This window comes from Desmodus rotundus, chromosome 4, assembly GCF_022682495.2.
Source record: "Desmodus rotundus isolate HL8 chromosome 4, HLdesRot8A.1, whole genome shotgun sequence".
Classification (NCBI taxonomy): Eukaryota; Metazoa; Chordata; class Mammalia; order Chiroptera; family Phyllostomidae; genus Desmodus; species Desmodus rotundus.
In genome coordinates, this window is record NC_071390.1 from 126,312,741 (window position 1) to 126,334,092 (window position 21,352).

Below are 21,352 nucleotides of genomic sequence, written 5' to 3' on the forward strand. Positions count from 1 at the left end.
TAGGTTATCCATTTTATGATGGTTTAAAAAAAGCAGGGGCAGAATGAAATTATTCTAGAAGATTTAGTCATAACCAAAGCAGAACCCAGTAATGATCACAGGGAAACATTTCTCGGAGGATAATTTAATGACATTACTAAAAGTGTGGGAATCCAGATACCACCTAGATGATTAGGAAAGGGGTTATTAGCTAAGCCATTGTCTGAAACCCACTGAATCACAGGTCCTTTTGACAAATTATTGGTTCTTTTTTTCTAAAGATGGGTTCTAAAATATAAGAGATGTTCCAAGCAGCAGAGCTGAAAGATAAAAAGAACACAGACCTTGCATGGGCCTAGATATCTCTTCATAGGCAAAGGAGGGAGGTAAGATATCAAATCTTTGCTTTCATAATATTAAAACCAAAATCAGCCAACCCTACAGGATAGCCCACCAAGGTCACCCCAATCGCCTGTGTAGGACAGTGATTTCAGGTAGGGTAAAGTTTTCACATCTAGAGGACAAGACATAATACACTTCCACAGGTTGCACTATAAATCAATATTGCAGTTTAATTTCATAAACTTATTCCGAGTTAGAAAAATATTGACTCAGTTTCTTAATTTTAATCTATACTTAATGTTATTAGACTTTTCAATGAAAATTATTTGGAATTAAACGGCTATTGTCAGATCTTTACTGTAGTGCTCTTACTACTACATTAAATATTGTAGTAGTAACATTGTAGACATTAACATTGTAGACATTAACATTGTTTTCATCATAAGGACCCAGGCACGGGGACTCCCAGGGTCAGAAGGACTCACTCCTTTCAGTGCAGAGCAGCACAAAACGTGATGCCGTCATGTTTGTAACTCAATCAGCTACATCATGAGCCACTGATGGAGTCATTGGTCAAGTTAAAAGGCAAACAATTTTGGTTTGTCTCTCTACTCAGAGAAAAGAATAATTCGTATTGTATTTTAAACTGTAATATATAAAAAAATATTGTAAAATTTACCTAGCTTCTCTCCTGATTGAATAATACCAACAAATTATTTTCATGATTTTTATATAGTCTTTTTAAAGCTAAATTTCACAATTATTTTTCCTAGATATTTTATCTGAAAATGAAAATGATAATTCTTTTTGGGCTACTGGGAGCCACAATGTCAGCTCCGGTAAGTGATTTCATAGTACAACCGATAGCAGTGTGTAAAACTTTTAACAAATCTTTTTTTTACCCATTTTTTTAGCTTATCCCACAGCGAATTTTGTCTGCAAGCAACAGCAATGAGGTCAGTACTCAGAAAAATCTCCTCCTTTTTGTTCATTGTTTTTTTAAAACATAGTGAGGTAGAGATAAAAGCAAAAATTTCAAAACGTAGTTAGGAGCAATAGATTCTTTGTGTCTTCAGTGCTCTTGCATCTAAATTCATTTCCAATGTTCATGTTTCTTCTGTATACCAGATTATTTCTAGAATAGTATTTTACCTTGTTTGCTTGTAAATTTTTTAAAAGCAATGAAAACATCTTGTGTATCATTTTGTTTTAATAGCACCTAATACAGGTGTATACAGGTATTTAAGAGCATAAAATGACTAACTAAACCAGGAATGGGCTTGAGTTGTACACGCTCATTCACAGCAGGGGAGAGGTAGTTAAATCCCAACCTCTAATCACTGCAATTTAGTATAAACTTAGTGAGAAAACATCTCACTCCTAACAGGAAACTAAGATTAGTCAGCTCTGACTTGTGCTATCTTTGTAATAAACATGGTTCTTAATAATTGTACCATACAGTAACCTTGTTTTTATATTATCTTTCCTTTTCTAGTTACTTCTGAATCTTAATAATCCTCAGCTTCAGGCACTACAGCTTCAGGTACCTCTACCTTAATAATTATTTTAAGAATATTTTTCTACTGCTCATTTCTTATTATGCCACTTTTATAAGAACAAAATGTTTTCTTATTACATTTCTGAAATCTCAATTTTTAAAGTTATGAATTTGTCCCATTATTTTAGTGACCATATGTTTGAACACTAAAGTAAAAACTGTAATCTTATTAGCATTTACTTATTAAGAATTAATTAGCATTTATTCATTAGGAATCTCTGTCTGGTGCAATCCAGACAGAGATTCTCACAACTGCAAGATAGTTAACTATTTTACATAAAATCATACTCAGCTAACTGGCTAAAAAACAAAAAAGATTTGAATCCAGTTTGGCAACTGCAGAAACTATACTCTTTGTTGACCTCATTCTGCCCCATATTTCTCATGGTCTTTGGGAATTTAGCATTGTTCATGCCATTTGCATGGCTCATAATGTGCTAAGATGCTATCTTTTTTTCATAATGAATGCAGCAGTGAAAATATAGAAACTGTTTACTTGCTCAGGACTGATTTCAATGGTTTCTGAAATGAAAGAGGAAAGCTTTCTTTCTTTCTTTTTTTATTGTTCAATTTTATTTTATTATTTTTTTAACATTTTTTATTGTTCAAGTACAGTGTTCTGCCTTTTCCCCCCAGCCCTCCCCACCTCCCTCCCCTGTTTCTACCCCTCCCCCTTGTTATTGTCCACGTGTCCTTTATAATGGTTCCTGCAAACCCTTCATTTCACCCTTTTCCCCTATAATCCCCTCCCCTCTCCCCTCTGGTCACTTTCACCTTGTGATCTCACCTTTAACAGGAATCTTTCTTTCATTTGTGTTCTTCCAGAGCCCATTTAATTCATGGATTCCTCCTTTCTCTGGGATTCTACAACAGCAGGCTCAAATTCCAGGGCTTGCCCCATTCTCTGTATCAACTCTAGACCAGTTTGTTAGACTGCTCCCAAATCAGATAACTTTCCCAGGACAGGTCAGTTTTCCCCAGGGAAACCAAGTGGGACAACTGGACCCCTCACAGCCTCAAACACCAGTGCGGACCCAGCAGGGCCCTTACCACGTAAGTTGGGCCTCTTCCATCTGATTCTGAGGAGAGATGATATGTGTTGAATGTGAAAATGAATATAAATCAGCTTCAAAATAAGACAGGAGTTATTAAGCAAGAATTCTTCCTCATAATATGTTTCTACCATCGCTGGAAGTTCCTTATATTTTCTGATTTCTAACATTAAAAATACCACTTAATCCAGCTATTGTAGGATCATAGCCACAAAATAAAAATATTAAAACATCTTTAGGGAAATATAATTTGCATTAATGATAGTGCATACAATAGATGACCTTTTGTTGCCACAGAAGTCTGCTAATATATAACTTTATATGACTAGCTTTAAGAAAAACAGCTCTGGAATTTTAAATTGAAAAGTCAAGCCCTGACCAGTGTGGCTCAGTTGGTTGGGAGTCGTCTTGCAAAGAAGAAAAAAAAAAGTCAAGTAAAACTTTTTTATGATTCTTTTTTTGGCAGGCAATACCTTATGTGTTCTCCTTTAAAATGCCTCAAGAGCAAGCACAGGTAAATAAATAGGATATCATCATTCCTATAGAGAGAGGGCTACTAACACTTGCCATTGAATGAATGCTTTCTTTTATATTTGTAGCTCTGACTCCTGTAGCAGGGCTATAAAAATCCATTGGCATTACTGTTTGGATACTGCTATTGCTAGGCTCGCATCAGTTTGTTAAAGGCAGGTTCACTTAATAACTCCTGAAAAAAGACCAACTAGGGAGAGTCCGCAGGACTCCTGAGTTCCCAGGGCATTACCATGCTGGGAATAAAGGAGCTCGCTAAGCCTTAGGTTATGTCCTCTCTGCATCTAAAGTGCTGGCATTTGGGAATAATTCAAAAGAAATACCATGGGCAGATTTTGCCCAACTCTAAATTTTTTTTCCAGAGCTGTCGGGGGGCTTTAACGCAGCCCCCCCCCCATCCGCCATGGATGAAGAATAAGTCTACCAAGACATGACCTGCTTGGGGAGGAGAGGTGGCCGATCTCTCAACGGAGAAGGGCCCCGAGCCTTTCCCTCCATGGGCTTTTATTAGGTTCATTCGCACAGGAATGCAGATAAAGCTCATCAATCATTGTCAGCCAGTAAGGGTTAAACAATACAGGATTTACAGAGAACTCTGAGGGCTTATTCTGAGTTACAGCCAATTAGTTAGAGGGCTATAAAACTTTAGGTGCCAGACTCATCTCAGGTCTGGACCCTTATCTTTTAAGCTTAGGGTACAAATTAAGTAGGTTTCACAGGAATGTATGTATTTTTGTTAGTCCTGATTCCCCAGGGAATCCGCCCCTCCCAGCACAGGACTGCACTGCCCTCTATTACTGCTTCAGGCTTAAGTCAGGCAAGGGAAGTAAAGCAGCCAAGAGATTAGGAGACTTCTTGCAGACAGAATGAGGACTCAGGTTATTTCAAAGCCGAGGGGCGAGGGTCCATCACCCCCTTTTTCCACAGCCCCCCAAGTCCTTCCCTGCAAGCTTATCCCTGGCGACCAGAGCCTGTCTTAGGTTGATCCTCCCTTGAGGATTCTTACCCATCCTTGGCTAACTGGTCAAGCTCAGGGCCAAGCAGGGTGAAGTGGGCAGAGGTAGCATACCTGCCAGGGAGAGAAGCTTTGTCTCCTTAGTGGCTTATGGTCCCAACTCTGACTCAGCCTTAACCATGGGGGGTTATAGCTTCTGAAACCAGGCAGGGCAGTTCCCAACACAGAGTGAGATGCATTAAATTGATAAAATATATGATATGCTTTGAGATAAGAAACACTTGGCCACATTTGATGGTTATCAAGTTCTGGTCTAAACATTTTCAGGTTCCGGTATATTTTAAATTTAAGTCCATATTACAGTCAAATGATTGATATTTCTTAAAAATATGAATATAAATTAGAAGAATCATTAGAGTAATATGGAAAATCCTCTCAAGATTAGGCTAATTAATTTTATAATACCCTGGGTTCAAAGAAATTCAGATATAAATAAATTACATTATTCACCAGTAGAGGACTGAGCATTCACTACTCTATTACACTGATTGACTCTACTGTAATCATAATTATGTAATTTTGTCCCACCCCAAAACAAAACAAAAGTTACTTCTAGACATTATCTCATTGCATATCATAGCATTTAGAGAGTTAAATACATGGCATGTGGAATTACTTCATTTTAAAGATCACAAAAATAAGTCATAATGAGATTAAATTTTTAATTGTAATGGAAGTAAATAGCTGAGTTAAAATAAAATTTTTCACCCTTCTTTTAACCACTAAACCAGTGGTTCTCCACCCTGGCTTTGCATTAAATTCTCTGGTGGTTATTTTGAAAATTACAAATGCCTGGACCCTGCCCATATCTTATGAATCAAAACCCCGTGAGTAGTTCCCAAGTATGATTATCTGCTAAAATGCTCAGTAGGTGATTTTGATTCTTAGCCAGGATAAAGAATCATTGCACAAAATATACTTCTCAAACCACAGCTGTTTTTTTTAACTCTTATATCTAATCTAGTCTAATTTAATTATGTAAGGAAAGAAAACAGCAAATAAAACTCTATGTATGTACTATGAGCCCGATTTTTATAGAACATATGCATGTATAGAGTTAAGTGGAAGCAATACATGATGATGTAGATGGTAAAGTTGCAGATGACTTTATGTCCTCCTTGTCTTTAGATTCTCAGAATATTCTAAAATGCATATAGATTGTTTTAATAAAATGTCAGTTACCAAAGGCAATATATTCTAGATACTGTACTCATTATGGTAGAAGTGCTCATACCATGTTCTGAAGAATGATGATTCTCAAAAAATATAATGGAAATGCTATATAGGCTATTCTCTTCTTAGATATTTGCAAGGTAATTTGTATATAAAGTCTAAATTTTGTGTATGAAGTCCAAGACATCCCTTTTAAAAACCTGTTATTCAGTTGACCACACTATTTCCTAAATGTATTTGACCAACCAGCCTTGAAACAAAGTCCATTCCAGTAACATGTGCAATACACATTCTTTATAAAGTTTGCGAAGGAATGTTTATGTGTTTTGTTGTCGTTGCTCACAAAGTTTATATATATATATATATATATATATATATAATCAGATATCTGATATATAGATCTGATATTCAGATTTAATAAATCTGATATTTATATCATATATCAGATTTATTAAATCTGATATATATATATATCAGATTTAAGCTAATATTGACATTAGATTTTTTTTAAATGCCTATGCTGATTCAAAGGAAGCTCTTATCTGCATTTCTGTTTACAAATAGATGCTTCAGTACTATCCGGTTTACATGCTCCTGCCCCAGGAACCACCTCAGCAAACTGTCACACAGCCACCTCCACAAACAGGACAGCAGAAATTTGAGGAGCAGGTACTGCAAGTGTTTGATTTTAATCTGGCTAGATCCACCTGAGAAAAGAGAGGATAAGATAAATTTTCAGAGAAAAAAATATCTGAGTTTATTTAGTGCAAAAACTCAACAGCTTGAACAGATGGTCATAAAAGATTATAGTGCTTTCTCCTAACATATGACTAATTTGGAAATGTTCTAAGGCTGGATTTTAAAAGAATGAATCAGTGAGTGGACTTAGTAAAATCAGAGGTCTAAAGCTAAATTGTCTTAAAAATTGAAGTTTTCTAACTTTAAAAAAAATGGATGGGAAAAAAATCTACCAGCATCCTTCTTGTCATATATATATACATATATATATATACACATTGATGTTTATGTATGTATGTATATATGTATATGTATGTATGTATATGTATGTGTATATATGTATATATGTGTGATTATTATTTAAAATACAAATAGTACATTGATGAAAGTTACCTATGATCACCAGATCTTGAGATACAATTAGATAACCTTGCGTTAAACTTTGTGAACCTGTAATATTTTTTTAGAATTCTAATGTAAATTCAGGTGGGTCATAATAAGTAGATTTATTTTACTTAAAATGGAAAAAAAGGTAATAGTTTATCACCACTATAAAATTTGCCATCCAAATCAAAGAACACTGAAATTTATGCTTTAAATGACTAGTAGTAGTAATGCCAATTGCCATCTTAAAGAGAAAGGAAGAGTTTTAACCTAGAAATTATATGATGTTAAAAGGATGCTTAGTAATTTAACAAAAAATTTTACTGCCTAAAACATATGAACTTTCAAAAAACATTTAGTATAATATAAAAAATATAATTTTATTTAAGCATTTATCACAAAATTATGACAAAAATCACCAGGGAAAATCTAATGCATTTTTTCAAAAATCTGACAGATGCCATTCTATACTGAATTTGGAAATATTCCCCAACAAGCAGAACCTGTAAGTAAATGCATACCTTTCCATGTAAAAACAAAACTAACTTTTTTCCAGTTCTACTTTATTTTATTTTTACTTATTTACTTTTTTATTGTTGTTCAAGTACAATTGTCTCCATTTTCACCCCATCACACCCCTCTGCCCCACCCATCCCCACCTCCCACACTCAATCCTACCCCCTTTGGATTTGTCCATGTGTCCTTCATACATGTTTCTTGATGGCCCTTCTCCTGTCATCCCCTATTATCCCTCCCCCCTCCTCTCTGGTAACTGTCAGTTTGTTCTTTATTTCAGTGCCTCTGGTTGTATTTTGCTTGCTTGTTTGTTTTGTTGATTAGGTTCCACTTATAGATGAGATGATATGGTATTTTTGAAACTACTTACTTCAGAACTTATTAAATATATCAGTGCCCTTCAGCCAAAAACCACCAGGAACATATTTGTTCCCTAGTTGAACAAAGTTGGATTTATTTATTATTGAAACGAGGGAGGACACACACCATGGGGAACTGTGGGGTGTCTTAATAGAAAGGCATTACAGCACCTAGGGTTGTGTCAGGTGATTTGGGGGAGAGTTCAAAGAGTGATAGTTCACCCTGGTTCTATAATTGAGTAACAATGATTCTTACTTCAAAGGTAGTAATGGAGCAACGCAAGGTTGTGATCGGTAAAAAAGCAAGAGTTACTCAGATTAGCCAGAATATGAGGATGATATTTTCATGTCTCACACTGTGATCTTGCTTTAGACAGATTACAAAGTGATGTTGTTGTTGTTGTTGTTGTTATTGTACTTCCTTGTGTTCAGAGGCAAACCTGTCTAATGTGGATTCTCTGTAGGGTTTTTAATGTTCAAGAGAACACCCAGGCCCAGCAGAGAGTGGCAGCCAAGGAGCTCCTGAGAACATAAGCAGAGCTATTGTGTCAGTCCAGTTTCCCAGTGTCCGAAGCTGCTTTTCTCTTTCTCAAACCTAAATGATTATTTTTGTTTTTAAGAAACTAATTTAAGAAGTTGGGAAGTGTTTAACTGCCTTGAATGCAAAACAACATATTGTAGAGGTTAATAATTCAGACTTTTGTAAACTTTCCAATTTTTGAGGTTATACCAGGAGGACAGCAGCAACTAGCCTTTGAAACCTTCCTAGACACAGCTCCTGAAACTGCAGTGATGGTAAGGTCCCTACCATACTTCACTAGCAGCAACTGACAACCTACAGGTTCCTGTGCTGTTGTTCATGTTAATGAAAATCATTATTAGCATTCTATCAACAATGACTGCATCTTGGCCCTGGCTGGTGTCGTTCAGTGGATTGAGTCCCCGCCTGAGAACCAAAGGGTCACCAGTTCGATTCTCAGTCAGGGCACATACTTGGGTTATGGGTCAGGTCCCCAGTAGGGGGCGCTTAAGAGGCCACCCCACATTGATGTTTCTCTCCCATTCTTTCTCCCTCCCTTCCCCTCTTTAAAAACAAATAAATAAAGTCAAAAGAAAACCCCATTGTTACATCTTATGCCACTCAAGATTCAATTTACTCAGTTCCTCAAATATTTATTGAGGGACTACCATGTGTCAGATACTCTCCTACATACACTCATTTAAAATTAGGTATTAGAAGACATCCACATTAGCATAGTATTTCTAACAGATATATTGTATCTAGAAAATATTCAAGACATTTACTTCTTAAATTAATTCTTTGCCCTGCATCTCAATCCTGTTTCTTTATATTCTTCCTGATTTTGACCTTATTCTTGAACCTGAAACCACTTTGTTTTCTTTCTCATTCTCTATAGCCAGAAGGAGGAGTGATGCCATATTTACAAAAAGAAATAATAAATTTTAGGCATGCCAGTGGAGGAATTTTCATTCCTTCAACTTCCCAAAAACCCAGCACAACAAATATTTTTGCTTCTGCTATAGACCCAACTAGTACTCCAGAGCTCATGGAAGAGAAGGTAGAGTAATCAAATATTCATTTTAATAAGACATTGTTGTCTAATAGAAAATATAAAGATAAGATTAGTGTTTAATTTTTATAAGACCTAGTTATGAAAATGGATTGATACAGTAAAATATATGGTCTTGACCTTGAATGAGGAGGCCTATAATTGCTTATTAATAATTAATCAGAATATAATTTAATTTTGATTTATAAGAACTTCTTATGAATGTCTTTCTTTCTCACTAGGCCAAGACTGGTAACCTAAAGGAACCATAAGATGGTGTCCTAATTATTCAGAGTTTTTGGTAGGTATTTGCCAAGAGGCCTGCACTAAGTACCATGACATATCCTAGATTAAAGAGGGGAACAAATCTGTCAGAGAAACAAATGAAGAGGTCTTACAAAAAAAAGTTATATATCCCTACAAAGTTAATAACAGTTATAGGAATTTAACAATTTTTAAATCTCAATAAATTTTTGAGCATCATCTATGCCTTTGCTATAAACTTGGTATATACTCTGAAAACACAAATAGTAAATATACTGGGTCCAAATACAAGTCATTCTATAGACACTATTGACAGAGTCAATTTTCCCAAATCAAGACTTTGCTTTGCAAGCTACAAGTTGTAATGATATCAGCCAATCTGTATTAGATTAGATGAAATAGTTTCAGAGATAATTAAAATATCATGGTTTTCATATAAAATATAACCTTAATTACTTGTTCTAATACACTTGGCTGGCTGTGAGGATAGTGAGTATTTGATAGGACAGGCTGGCGTGGCACCAAGAAGTAAAAAATACACCCTAAAAAGCAAACAATTTGGACTGGAGGGAAAACTAAGAGGCAAGCTTGCTTTTTTTTAATCTCTTCCCTGCTGCCTATAAGTTTCTTCTGATTCTTCCTTCTATGAAAATGAATATTGAGCATTCTTTGGATAAAAAAGTCTATAATAATACAACCAGAAATGAATAGTATTAGTACTTTTTTAGAAAAGTTTCTTTTGTTATATAATGTTTTATATAATACAAGTTAAAGTTATTTAATCGGAAATATTAAAGGGATTTCAGTATAGTGTGACCTTAACTCTACATGGCCGTAATGCCAGAAAACATAAAGTTTTCCATTTATTTTTAAATCGTTTTTGTTGTTATTCTATTACAGTTGTCCCAATTTCCCCCCTTTGCCCTCCTCTGCCCATCCCACCACCTGCTCCCACAGTCAATTCCCACACTGTTGTCCATCTCCATGGGTCATTTGTACATGTTCTGTCTAGTCCCATACCCTTCTTTTATTAAACAATTCAGAAAATATCTAGGAAATTTTATACAGAACAGTCTAATGATACTAAAACATTCTTCTCTCTTATTTTTCAGGAAAGAAGACACGGCAATGCCTCAAATATCACTTTAGGCTATTTGCTTCCTTGCTGCTAATATAAGCTCTCTGATATATGCAAAATATCTTTGCTCTTCTCTGAATTTCTTTTTACTTAAGTTTTACACTTTAGATAAGTCATAGATGTCATAGAAAAATAATACAATTATTTAATAAGTCATGTCTTTATACAATTATATTTCTTTTCAAATATTCTATCATTGCATAATATGTAAAGTAACAATGAGAGTAAAGCTAATATCACTAAGTAAACTATATAATGGTATTAATAAGAGGTGGCTCTGGAAAATGGTGTAATTGATGAAATAAAGATATACTGACATCCAATTTCTGAGTGTGGTGGTTGGGACTGACAAGCTAAAGGATGTACCTAATTTTAGCATATCTCATTATTTCTCCCAGGCCCATTCAGCTAGACACCTTGCATGGAGTCTCCATTAAAATCAACATTATTTGGTGGTAGATGTCATGAAGTGCAGAGTCCCAGTATGCCACAGCTACAGAGAGAGATGACCGTCCTCACCCAAAAGGATAAGTCCCCAGGGGGATGTATGCTGCTTTGGAGAGGCAGTACCTGGTACATGATAGGGCACAGATTTTAGATTTCAGTCTGGTTTTGAACCTTCAGCAAGTCACTTATACTGCCTGAGTCTCAGTTTTCTCAGGTGTAAAACAGAAATAATCATACCTACTATTTAGAAATTCTAAAAGGACTACACGAAATAACACCTGTAAGAAATCTGACTCATACAAAATACACAGAAAAATGTTAAGTTTTCCTCTTTTACTTATAACTATGGAAGTACTTTTTGCTTATTTTCTCAGCTTTGGACCTTTACCTGAAATTCTGAGAAAACAGAAAAAATGATTTTCAATATTCTCTACACATTTCTATATAGATGTTCATTGATGTGTGTGAGTGTATGTATAAGAAAAGAAAAATGAATGAATATGCATTAGATGGTTTCAAACAAATCTGGGTAGGGCTCTAGGCTTTAAAGTTGGTCACAATTCATAGAATCATACCTTTTTCAACATTAGTAATGTTATAATTCTGTAATTTGCTACTTACTGGAGAAAAAGTAATCTATTAATCACTTGTTCTACCTTGATCATATACCTGATCTTTTTACCCTAATTTGGTGAGTTGAATGGGTATAATTCTGGATAATTAACTGATAATACTGGACATGACACGGCGACTCAAACACCAACATATCTGACAAAACATAGTGCTGACTTAGGAGCATTATGTTGCAAAATGCCAAGAGTTCACAAGGACATTGAAAAAAAATTACACAAGGTAATTCATGTTAAGTATTTAGAATACACTCTGGAACACAGCAAGTATTCAACTTTTCTCTCTGAGGAGATGAAAGTGGGTGGGCAGGGATTAAAGATGAGAGATGAGACGACACAGCTAGCTATTCTATTCTAGGGTACAGTGAATAGAAACAGAACTCAGGGAAAACTGCAAAACTCTAAGCATCAAGCTCTAATCAGGTCAAGAGAATTTGGCAATATAAGGGGTTATAAGAAATACTTTCAAAAATAGGGGAATTATATAAGTACAATATTAACCTATAAAACCATAAAGTGGATAAGAACACAAAAATGCAATGATAAATATTGAGAAGTTACTTCAAGAATACATATTTGGTTAAAACATTAAGATTTAACTCAGCATGGTAAATTTATTTATTCCAGCCAATAGTAACAAGACCTCATGATTCTCTATAGTTTTAACAGATCCAATTCAATGACAACTTAAAAATAATTCCCTAATCTCTGTTCAAGATTCAATCTATTTCAGGAAGATGTTAAGTGTTAAGGTATTCTTGAGCAACAACTGTGTTTGAAAACCTGAATACTATAATTGCTATCAATGAACTATTCTATATTTTCAAAAATATGTAATAAAACAGCTTTAAAATCTTTTTAACCAAAGTTAAGAAGACAACAGTGTACGGTTTGGAAAATCCAAGAATACATGCAAAGAGCTAAGTTTGTTTGTCAGTTTTAACTCTGGCATCCCAATCTCCATATCCCAGGCCAGTAAAAGAAAGGTGAAGCTTTAAAAGAAGTTTATAGCAGTGCTAGTTACAATAGCCAAGTGCTAGGAACAGCCTAAATGCCCATTGGTAAATGAGTGGATCAAAAACCTGTCGTATATTTACACAATGGAATATTACACAGCAGAAAGAAAGAAGGAGCTCCTACCTTTTGTGACAGCATGGGTGGAACTAGAGAATATTATGCTAACTGAAATAAGCTAGTCATTGAAAGGCAAATACCATCTTATTTCACCTATAAAAGGAATCTAATGAACAAAATAAACTAATGAACAAAATAGAACGGGCATGGAAACATGGAACAGACTGAAAGTGACCTGGAGGCAGGGGGATAATGGTGCAAAGAAGGGAAGGGACTAGACGAAGAACATGTATGAATGACCCACGGACGTGGACAACAGCGTGGGGACTGACAGTGGGAGTGGGGAGTGGGATGGGTGGAGTAGGGCAAAGGGGAAAAATTGGGACAACTCTAATAGATTAACAATAAAAATTATTTTTTAAAAAGTTTAATTTTGAACAGATGTAACCAGAAAAATACTATGTAGAATGTAGAATAATTTCTCTGCAATCAGCTTTGCTTAGATTTGATAATTCACAATACAGGGTGGGCAAATATAGGTTTACAGTTGTGAGTACAGAAAACAGAATTTTTTTCTTGTATTATTATTTAATTATTAATTATTGTATTTTTATTATTATTAACCTCCTTTTGCCTATCCCTGTATAACATCAAAATTTTCCCTACCAGTCTTTTCCATGGGGTGCTTCTTATCTAAATGGATTATAACAGCCTCAGTTCAAGCCTGAAATAGAAAATCCATGTATCTCTTCTCCAACATTACAACCATATACATTCTACTATCCTAGTCTGGGGGCACTTTTAAATGTGTAGACTTTGTGTGCAGTGTGACGATGATGACATGTGTGTGTAGTTAATAAGCCGGAGGATCACACTGATCTTGTGGAAGCTTGTGTTTTTATTTACTCATATATTCATATATTTATTTCACTTTTGTCATTGGTGCTATGGCAAAATTAAGTCATATCAACATGGTCTTTACACCTATGAGGTTGCCTTCTGTCCTGTAGTGTGTATCAAGCTCCCCTGAATTGGTGGAACTCTAATTCCTATTCAGTCTCCACAACAATAGGAAGTTGTTAAAATCTCTAGTCTGCTATTTCCATTTTCCAGCTATTGTTTCCCTCTGGATCCTTGATATTTTGCTTTGCATATGCATATTTCTGTGCTCAGCAAAGGATTTGGACAGAGTTTATACATAGATTTTGAGGCTCCCAGCTTAGAGATTCCCTACATTAATTACCCAGAGTCTCTCATCTGATGTCTCAGAAACTGTTATTCTTTTACTGAGGTTGAGTTGGCCCTACACCCTGCACCTGGGGAGTCCCTATAAAAAAGGTGATACGAATGTAGATTTCACCTTTATTACAAGAATTAATTTCCTTTTAAGTTTCTACCTGCTTTTGGTCACTCTCCAATGCCTTCCAAATGTGGTTTGTTTGTTTGTTTGCTTCCATATATGCCAGAGCTTATCATTGTAATTAGCAAGGAGGTTTAGTTCAATACAAACTTTTCTACCACTAACAGAAACTAGAGGTCTATATTCTGGAGATTTTTCCTCATAAGTATCTTTTGAATCTTTTTATTTTTATCTGCACTACCTCTCCTGAAGAGCGTGCTCATCTCCTATGAGGACTAATATATAACCGCTTCCACATTTGTTCCCCTTGAAAAAGTGTTACTTCCCTGCTTAAAACCATGTAACACCTTCCAAATGGTTTATACTTAATCTCCAAACTCCTTTAATTGGCTTTAAAAGTTTATGTTACTTGCTCCTGCAGATACATTTGCCATAAACCTCTTGATCGTTACATCCCAAAGTAAACTCATTCACATTTCACAATATATGACATGAGCTCCAGATACCTGAGATTTCACACTGTTTCCTATGCCCGTAAAATTGTTCCTCCTCCTCTTCATTTGACTAATGCCATATCATTTCTTAGGTCTTTACTTTCTCATAGGCCATTTTAAGCGGGAGTACCTGTCCTGCGTTCCTATGGTAACTGTACTCCTTTAATCATTTTATTTACAAATGCTATTGTCACTTCTGTTTACCTAATAAGCTGTAAGCTCGAGGAAAGCATGAACAGCGTCTTCTCCAATCAGTGCAACACAGTGACTTGCTTACTATAATAAAATGATACATAACATTAATGAGCAAAACCTACTTTGAATACTACCTAATTTTATCCATCAATAATTTCATAACTTAAACAGCAATGGCCAACAGCTGAGCAGCTCTGTTTGCTAGTTCTCCCCAGATCATAAGACATACCATGTATGTCACGTAAAGTATTTGTCAGCGTCTAGTACATAAGCATTTTGACAGGGTTACCTTCAATAATGTAAAGGTAAAAGGACATTTTCTATTTATGTAGATCCTTTAGGATTTAATGTAATTAGAACCTATTAAATACATAAAGTTTCTTATATTTTGATAATTCAAAGTGATCCGTGAACTTGGAGAAGATCAGATGCGGACATGAAGGAGACCCATAGTTCAAGGCCTTTGATTTTCACACACTGCCATAGAGAAAACATGATTTTTATTTAACTTGTTAAAGCTATGAGGCAAACAGGGAAAAACGTTGGTTATTGTTATCTTAATGCTCAACTGCGTTGTTATAAAAGGTTTAGAGATTCATCCAATGTAAGGAGAGGAGTGTGATTCAGATCCTGGGTTCATGACTCTGCAGGCCACCTTCTTAACCTCTGCCTGAGGAGCAGACGTCAGGGGAAAACGTCTGCTCAGGAGGAACCCCCGGGGCAGGGGGCGGTCTACAGAGGTCTGTGTAACACAGACTAGGTAGGAGTTCTGTCAATCGTGTTTTCCATCAGAATGGTAGGTTCTATTCAAGTATTTTAGGGAAAATGCAAAGTGCCTAGGAGGACGTCACTAAAATTTTAAGGTTTTGTATTTAGTATCTTCAGTTTGAAGTTGAGAAAAGAATATATGGGGTTATTTGGGCTGGATATATGGGGTCCAGCACAAATAACACCCCTTTTTATTACAAAATCATTAATGACAAAATCATAGGCTTATAATTCTGTAACATAACACTCAAACACATCATATGACATTTTAGATGAAAAGTTCAACTGAAAATTATAAATTATTACACCCATATTGTTACCCTACCAACCACACTCAAGCAGACATTACTCTGCCAGACCCTGTTTTTTGCAGAGGGAGAGGGGAGTTTTGGAATGGGCCACATAAGCTATTTGTAATATATATCAAATATGGCAATTTCCATCAGTTGGGCCATGTGAAAAAATATCAAATCATTAATAGAATTTGGAATAAAATTTAAATTATAAAAAACTATTATGTACCATGAGTATGAAAACAGTTAATAAACAGGGCTTCTCGGCTTTTGGCCTTAGAGCTTCAAGATATGGTATAACTGGTAAAGGGTACCAGGAAATATCCAAAGAAATTTTTGAAGACCATATTTTTTTTAACCCAAGAAGTATTTATTAATCACATGCTGGGCACCAGTGTGAGCCAGGCCCGTGCCAGGGAACACTACAGTGGGCGTGGGGCTGTCTGCCCTTGACTCTGGCACCCAGTTCTTTGCAGGAATCCACAGTTACCACAGTCACTTCTGGTTAGATGTAATATTTACACAGGCTTTGAAGGGAATGTAGGTATTTGTCTGTATCCATTCTCTTAGAGGGAAGACATAAAAATTTTTTTAAGTCAAAATTCCTGTTTAGTATTAACATGTCTGCAACTCTATTACACTTTAGATTTTATCTCCCGTTTTTCAATTCACACACAAAAAAGTGAGAATGCCTAAAGAATGTGGTTGTATTGAAGGTGGTTGTATTGAAGAATGTGGTTGTTTTTCTATAAACTTCGTCAGCCACAAATTATGGAATAAGATATTTCGGCTTTCTTATTGAAGCTAGAATCAGTTAATCCACTGCTAAGACTTCCCATATGTGGCTTAAAATCTGCATTTCCCTACCACTAATTCTAATCCTTTTGTGAGAATAGGTCTTTTTCCACCCCACCCCCACCCCACTAATTGCTAAACTTGTTTCGGTAGGTAGTCTAATCCCCGCTTACAACTCTGTCTGAGTGAGAGTCATAACTGAAAGGGCACAGAGAGGTCATCTAACAAAATCCATTGACTACACAAAAATCCCCTCGGCTGTACCTCACCCTTGGGCTACTCAACCTTCCTGGAATATCTGCAGAAATAGGTGTTCTAACTTTTAAAAAGTTTTTCCTTACATATTAGTTTTAATGTCTTGATATACTAATTTTCACTACTGCTATCTGCATCCCCAAATATAAACTCAAGGCCTCTAGCATATGATAGCCAGTCCAGCTTCTGAAGGCCACTCACAACCTCTTTGTCAGCCAAACATCCTGGTTGCTCTTCCTTGCCTGACCTTTGCACTTTGAAAGATAACGATGTGCTCAAAACTTCACAGAGGTGATTTCTGTTTATTAGAATCTAGCTGCATTAATTAAGATCAACACAGGAAAGTAACAACAACTGAATTCAGCCAAAATTACACCTATGAGCCAGTGCTTCGCTCTTTATATGGAGGGTAAAGTTAAATCACTAACCTGAAAGAATGATTTCCTCTTTTCTGATACTTCTTGATTTCAAAAATCTTCCACATATATTCAGATTGAACTAACATATTCAGTAAACTCCTATTCAGTTCCAATTACTATATAGGGTACTTTCATATACCTTTATATTAGCTAAGGAACCTAATTATCTGAGGAACCCTGAGGATATATGGCAAAAAGAGATCTGATTTACTCAAAACTTCAGCTTTGATGCTGATAAAACCATCATTTATGAAGTCAGACACCATAATGAGTGCTTTTATACATTTCATTTCATTCCCAATTCCAGAGATAATGATCTTCTCTTTAAAGATAAGAAAACTGAGACTCAGAGAGTCTGGCTTGCCTTCTTACAGCTAATAAAGAAGATCTACAAATGTAAATACAGACCTGTCAGATCTAGAGCTCTTCCTTTCATTTAGCTTGGGGGTGTCCACATGGCTGATATCTTCATTATTATGGTTGCCTCATAATAGGTAGACTTTCAATAACAGGATAACCCTTATGCAACCTGCTAACTCAATCAGGACTATCTCTGGGCCAATACAAATGGAAACCTAAGAATAGGAAAGGAAAATATTCTTTTCCAAAAGACAAATACTACATGATCTTGCTTATATATTAAATCTAAAAAAACTAAAACAAACTCATTGTCCTTGCCTGTGTGACTCAGTTGGTTTGAGTATTATCCCATAACTACAGGATTCAATTCCCAGTCAGGGAAGATGCCTGGGTTGTGGGTTTGGTCCCCGGCTGGGGTGTGCCAGAGGCAACTTATCACTGTTTCTCTCCCCTTCTCTCCCCCTCTGTTCCCTCTCTCTCTAAAATCAATCAGCATATCCTCAGGTAAGAATTAAAAAATCAAAAATCAAAAAATCAGTGAGAATTAAAAAATCAAAAATCAAAAAATCAAACTCATAGAAATGGAAAGTAGATTGGTTGTTGCCAGGGGCTGGAGAGTGGGTGAAATGGGTGGTGGTGATCGAAGGGTACAAACCGTCAGTGATAACATGAGTAAGTTCAGGGCACCTACTATACAGCCCTGTGACTAGGGTTAACAATACTGTATTGTATACTGGAAAGTTGCTGAAAGTTAGGTCTTGTGTTCTCATCACACATGCACAAAAAGGTAACTATGTGAGGTGATGGACGTGTCAACCACCCTCACGAGGCTAATCATTTCACAACATATACTTGTAACAAACCATTGCACTGTACACTTAAACTACCCAATGGTATACGTCAAATAAATCTCAGTAAAGTGAGAAAAGCCTTATGCACTTAAAAAGTGTAATATACAAAACTATTATGATTTTTTAAAACCCTCTTTCTGTTGTATGTGTATGTATACTCAGTTATGACATATAATGTACTTTTTACTAAGAGCTGCACTTTAAAAAGCTTGAAAGTTACTTTAGAAGATAATGAGAAAAATGAATTGGAGAGAAAATATTGAAGATCGGAAGCCTAATTACGAGGCTATTCTTATAGTCCAAAAGAGAATGAGGAACTAAATAAAGGAAATAGCAATAAGCATGCAAGAGACTGATTCTAGGAATATGCAGGAAGGGAAAATGCTCTTTATAAGCATTAGATGCCAAAGGGAAGAGACAAAGAAAGTATAGGGTGAGCCTCAGATTTCTAAGTAGGATGAATAAGTGATTGATGACCATCCTCTGAAGGGTTAAATAAAAGTGAGGAGTAGCTTTGGAGTGAAAAATAACAAGTTCAATTTTCAGTCATACCTATCAGAGATCTAAATGGAATATGCAGTTGGATAAAAATGTCAAGCTAAAAACTTCAAGCTGAAGACATAGGTTAGGAAGCTCGATGTAGATGTTATTATTCGGGTCAAGCATAAACTAAAAAGATACGGGGTTATGTAGAATGAATTGAGAAAAAAGAATCAGCAAAGACTTAAGATAGCTATCAGAAAAGTTGAAAAAGAACAAGAGACAGTGCTTTTAAGAAGCCTTTTAAGAAGCCAAAAGCTAAAAGAAAAATAAGCTTCCAGATGGGAGAAGGCACCACTACTAAATGCCAAGAAATATCAATAACATGAAGACAGAAAACCACTTATGGTTTTTCCTATTAAGAGGTAATTGACAGCTTTTAGAATAATGGTAGGAGTGGAAGACTGCCTGGGTGGTAGTTTTTAATATAATTTGAGATAAGTAAAAGAAATTGAAACACAGGTTGTCAGATTAGGAAGTGAATAGTATGTTATGCACACATACAAATACACATTCACACACACTTATTTTCCCTAGTTCTGAGGAAATCTACTCTTAGATTGGTCAAAATGAAAACTGATGACTTCCAGCCAAGATGGAGGTGTAGGCAGACACACTGTGCCTCCTCAAACAACCAAAAGAAGGACAACAAATTTAAAAACAAAAAACAACCAGAACTGCCAGAAAATCGAACTATATGGAAGTCTGACAACCAAGGAGTTAAAGAAGAAACATTCATCCAGACCTGTAGGAGGGGCGGAGACATGCAGCTGGGTGGAGAGGCCTCACAGAAAGGCAGTGGCTGGTAGAGTGGGTGGTCCCACATTCGTGTGCAGATAAACTGGGAGGAACAACTGGGGAACGAGACAGACCACACAACCCAGGGCTCCAGCTTGGGGAAATAAAGCCTCAAAGCCTCTGACTGAAAACACCTGTGGGGGTTGAGGCAGCAGCAGGAGAAACTCCCAGTCTCACAGGAGGGTTCGTTGGAGAGACCCACAGGGCCTACAATGTACACAAGCCCACCCACCTGGGAATCAGCACCAGAAGGGCCCAATTTGATTGTGGGTAGTGGGGGAAGTGACCGAAAACCGGCAGAGAGTAGAGCAAGCCACACTGTTCCCTCTCTGACCCCTCCCTCACATACAGCATCACCACAGTGCAGCAATGTAGGTTGCGCCACCCTGGAGAACACCTGAGGCTCCACCCCTTACTACGTAACAGGTGCTGAGACAAAAAAAAAAAAAAAAAAGGCGGGGGGTGGAGGGGACCCAAATGAAAGAACAGATCAAAGCTCCAGAAAAAATACAACTAAGCAACAAAGAAATAGCCAACCTATCCCATGCACAGTTCAAAACACTGGTAATCAAGATGCTGCAGGAACTCACTGGGTACTTCAACAGGATGAAAAAGACCCAGGCAGCAATGAAGGTTGCATTATGTGAAATAAAGAAAAATCTACAGGGAACCAACAGTAAAGGGAAGGAAACCAGGACTCAAATCAATGGTTTGGAGCAGAAGGAAGAAAAAAACATTCAACCAGAACAGAATGAAGAAACAAGAATTCAAAAAAGTGAGGAGAGTCTTAGAAACCTCCTAGACATCTTTAAATATTCCAACATCTGAATCATAAGGGTGCCAGAAGGAGAAGAAGAAGACCAAGAAATTGAAAACTTATTTGAAAAAATAATGAAGGAAAATTTCCCCAATCTGGTGAAGGAAATAGACCTTCAGGAAGTCCAAGAAGCTCAGAGAGTCCCAAAGAAGTTGGACCCAAGGAGGCACACACCAGGGCACATCATAATTACATTACCCAAGATCAAAAATAAGGAGAGAATCTTAAAAACAGCAAGAGAAAAGGAGACAGTTAGCTACACAGGAGTTCCCATAAGGCTATCAGCTGATTTCTCTAAAGAAACCTTGCAGGCAAGAAGGAGCTGGAAAGAAGTATTCCAAGTCATGAAAGGCAAGGGACCTACATCCAAGATTACTCTATCCAGCAAAGCTATCATTTAGAATGCAAGGGCAGATAAAGTGCTTCCTAGATAAGGTCAAGTTAAAGGAGTTCATCATCACCCAGCCCTTATTATATGAAGTGTTAAAGGGACTTATCTAAGAAAAAGAAGATCAAAAATATGAACAGTAAAATGACAATAAACTCACAGCTATTAACAACTGAACCTAAAACAAAAAACCCAAAACAAACTAAGCAAACAACTAGACAGAATCACAGAAATGGAGAACACATGGAA

At 36.3% G+C, this 21,352-nt stretch overlaps 1 protein-coding gene across 1 annotated transcript; it reads left to right on the forward strand.

The window, feature by feature from the left end:
- Positions 1–1,098: 1,098 nt before the first annotated feature.
- On the forward strand, positions 1,099–9,490 carry ODAM (odontogenic, ameloblast associated). Its single transcript, XM_045184569.2, has 10 exons — positions 1,099–1,160; positions 1,236–1,277; positions 1,817–1,864; positions 2,705–2,932; positions 3,398–3,445; positions 6,215–6,319; positions 7,230–7,277; positions 8,371–8,442; positions 9,066–9,227; positions 9,461–9,490. The coding sequence occupies exons 1-10, from the start codon at positions 1,110–1,112 to the stop codon at positions 9,488–9,490; spliced, it is 834 nt and encodes a 277-aa protein (XP_045040504.2). The 5' UTR covers positions 1,099–1,109.
- The last annotated feature ends 11,862 nt before the right edge of the window (positions 9,491–21,352 follow it).

Coding starts and splice junctions, on each gene's coding strand:
- ODAM (XM_045184569.2), top strand. CDS start 1,110: ATGAAAATGATAATTCTTTTTGGGCTACTGGGAGCCACAATGTCAGCT. Junction 1,865..2,704: donor TTCAGGCACTACAGCTTCAG/GTACCTCTACCT, acceptor GTGTTCTTCCAG/AGCCCATTTAATTCATGGAT. Junction 6,320..7,229: donor AGCAGAAATTTGAGGAGCAG/GTACTGCAAGTG, acceptor AAAATCTGACAG/ATGCCATTCTATACTGAATT.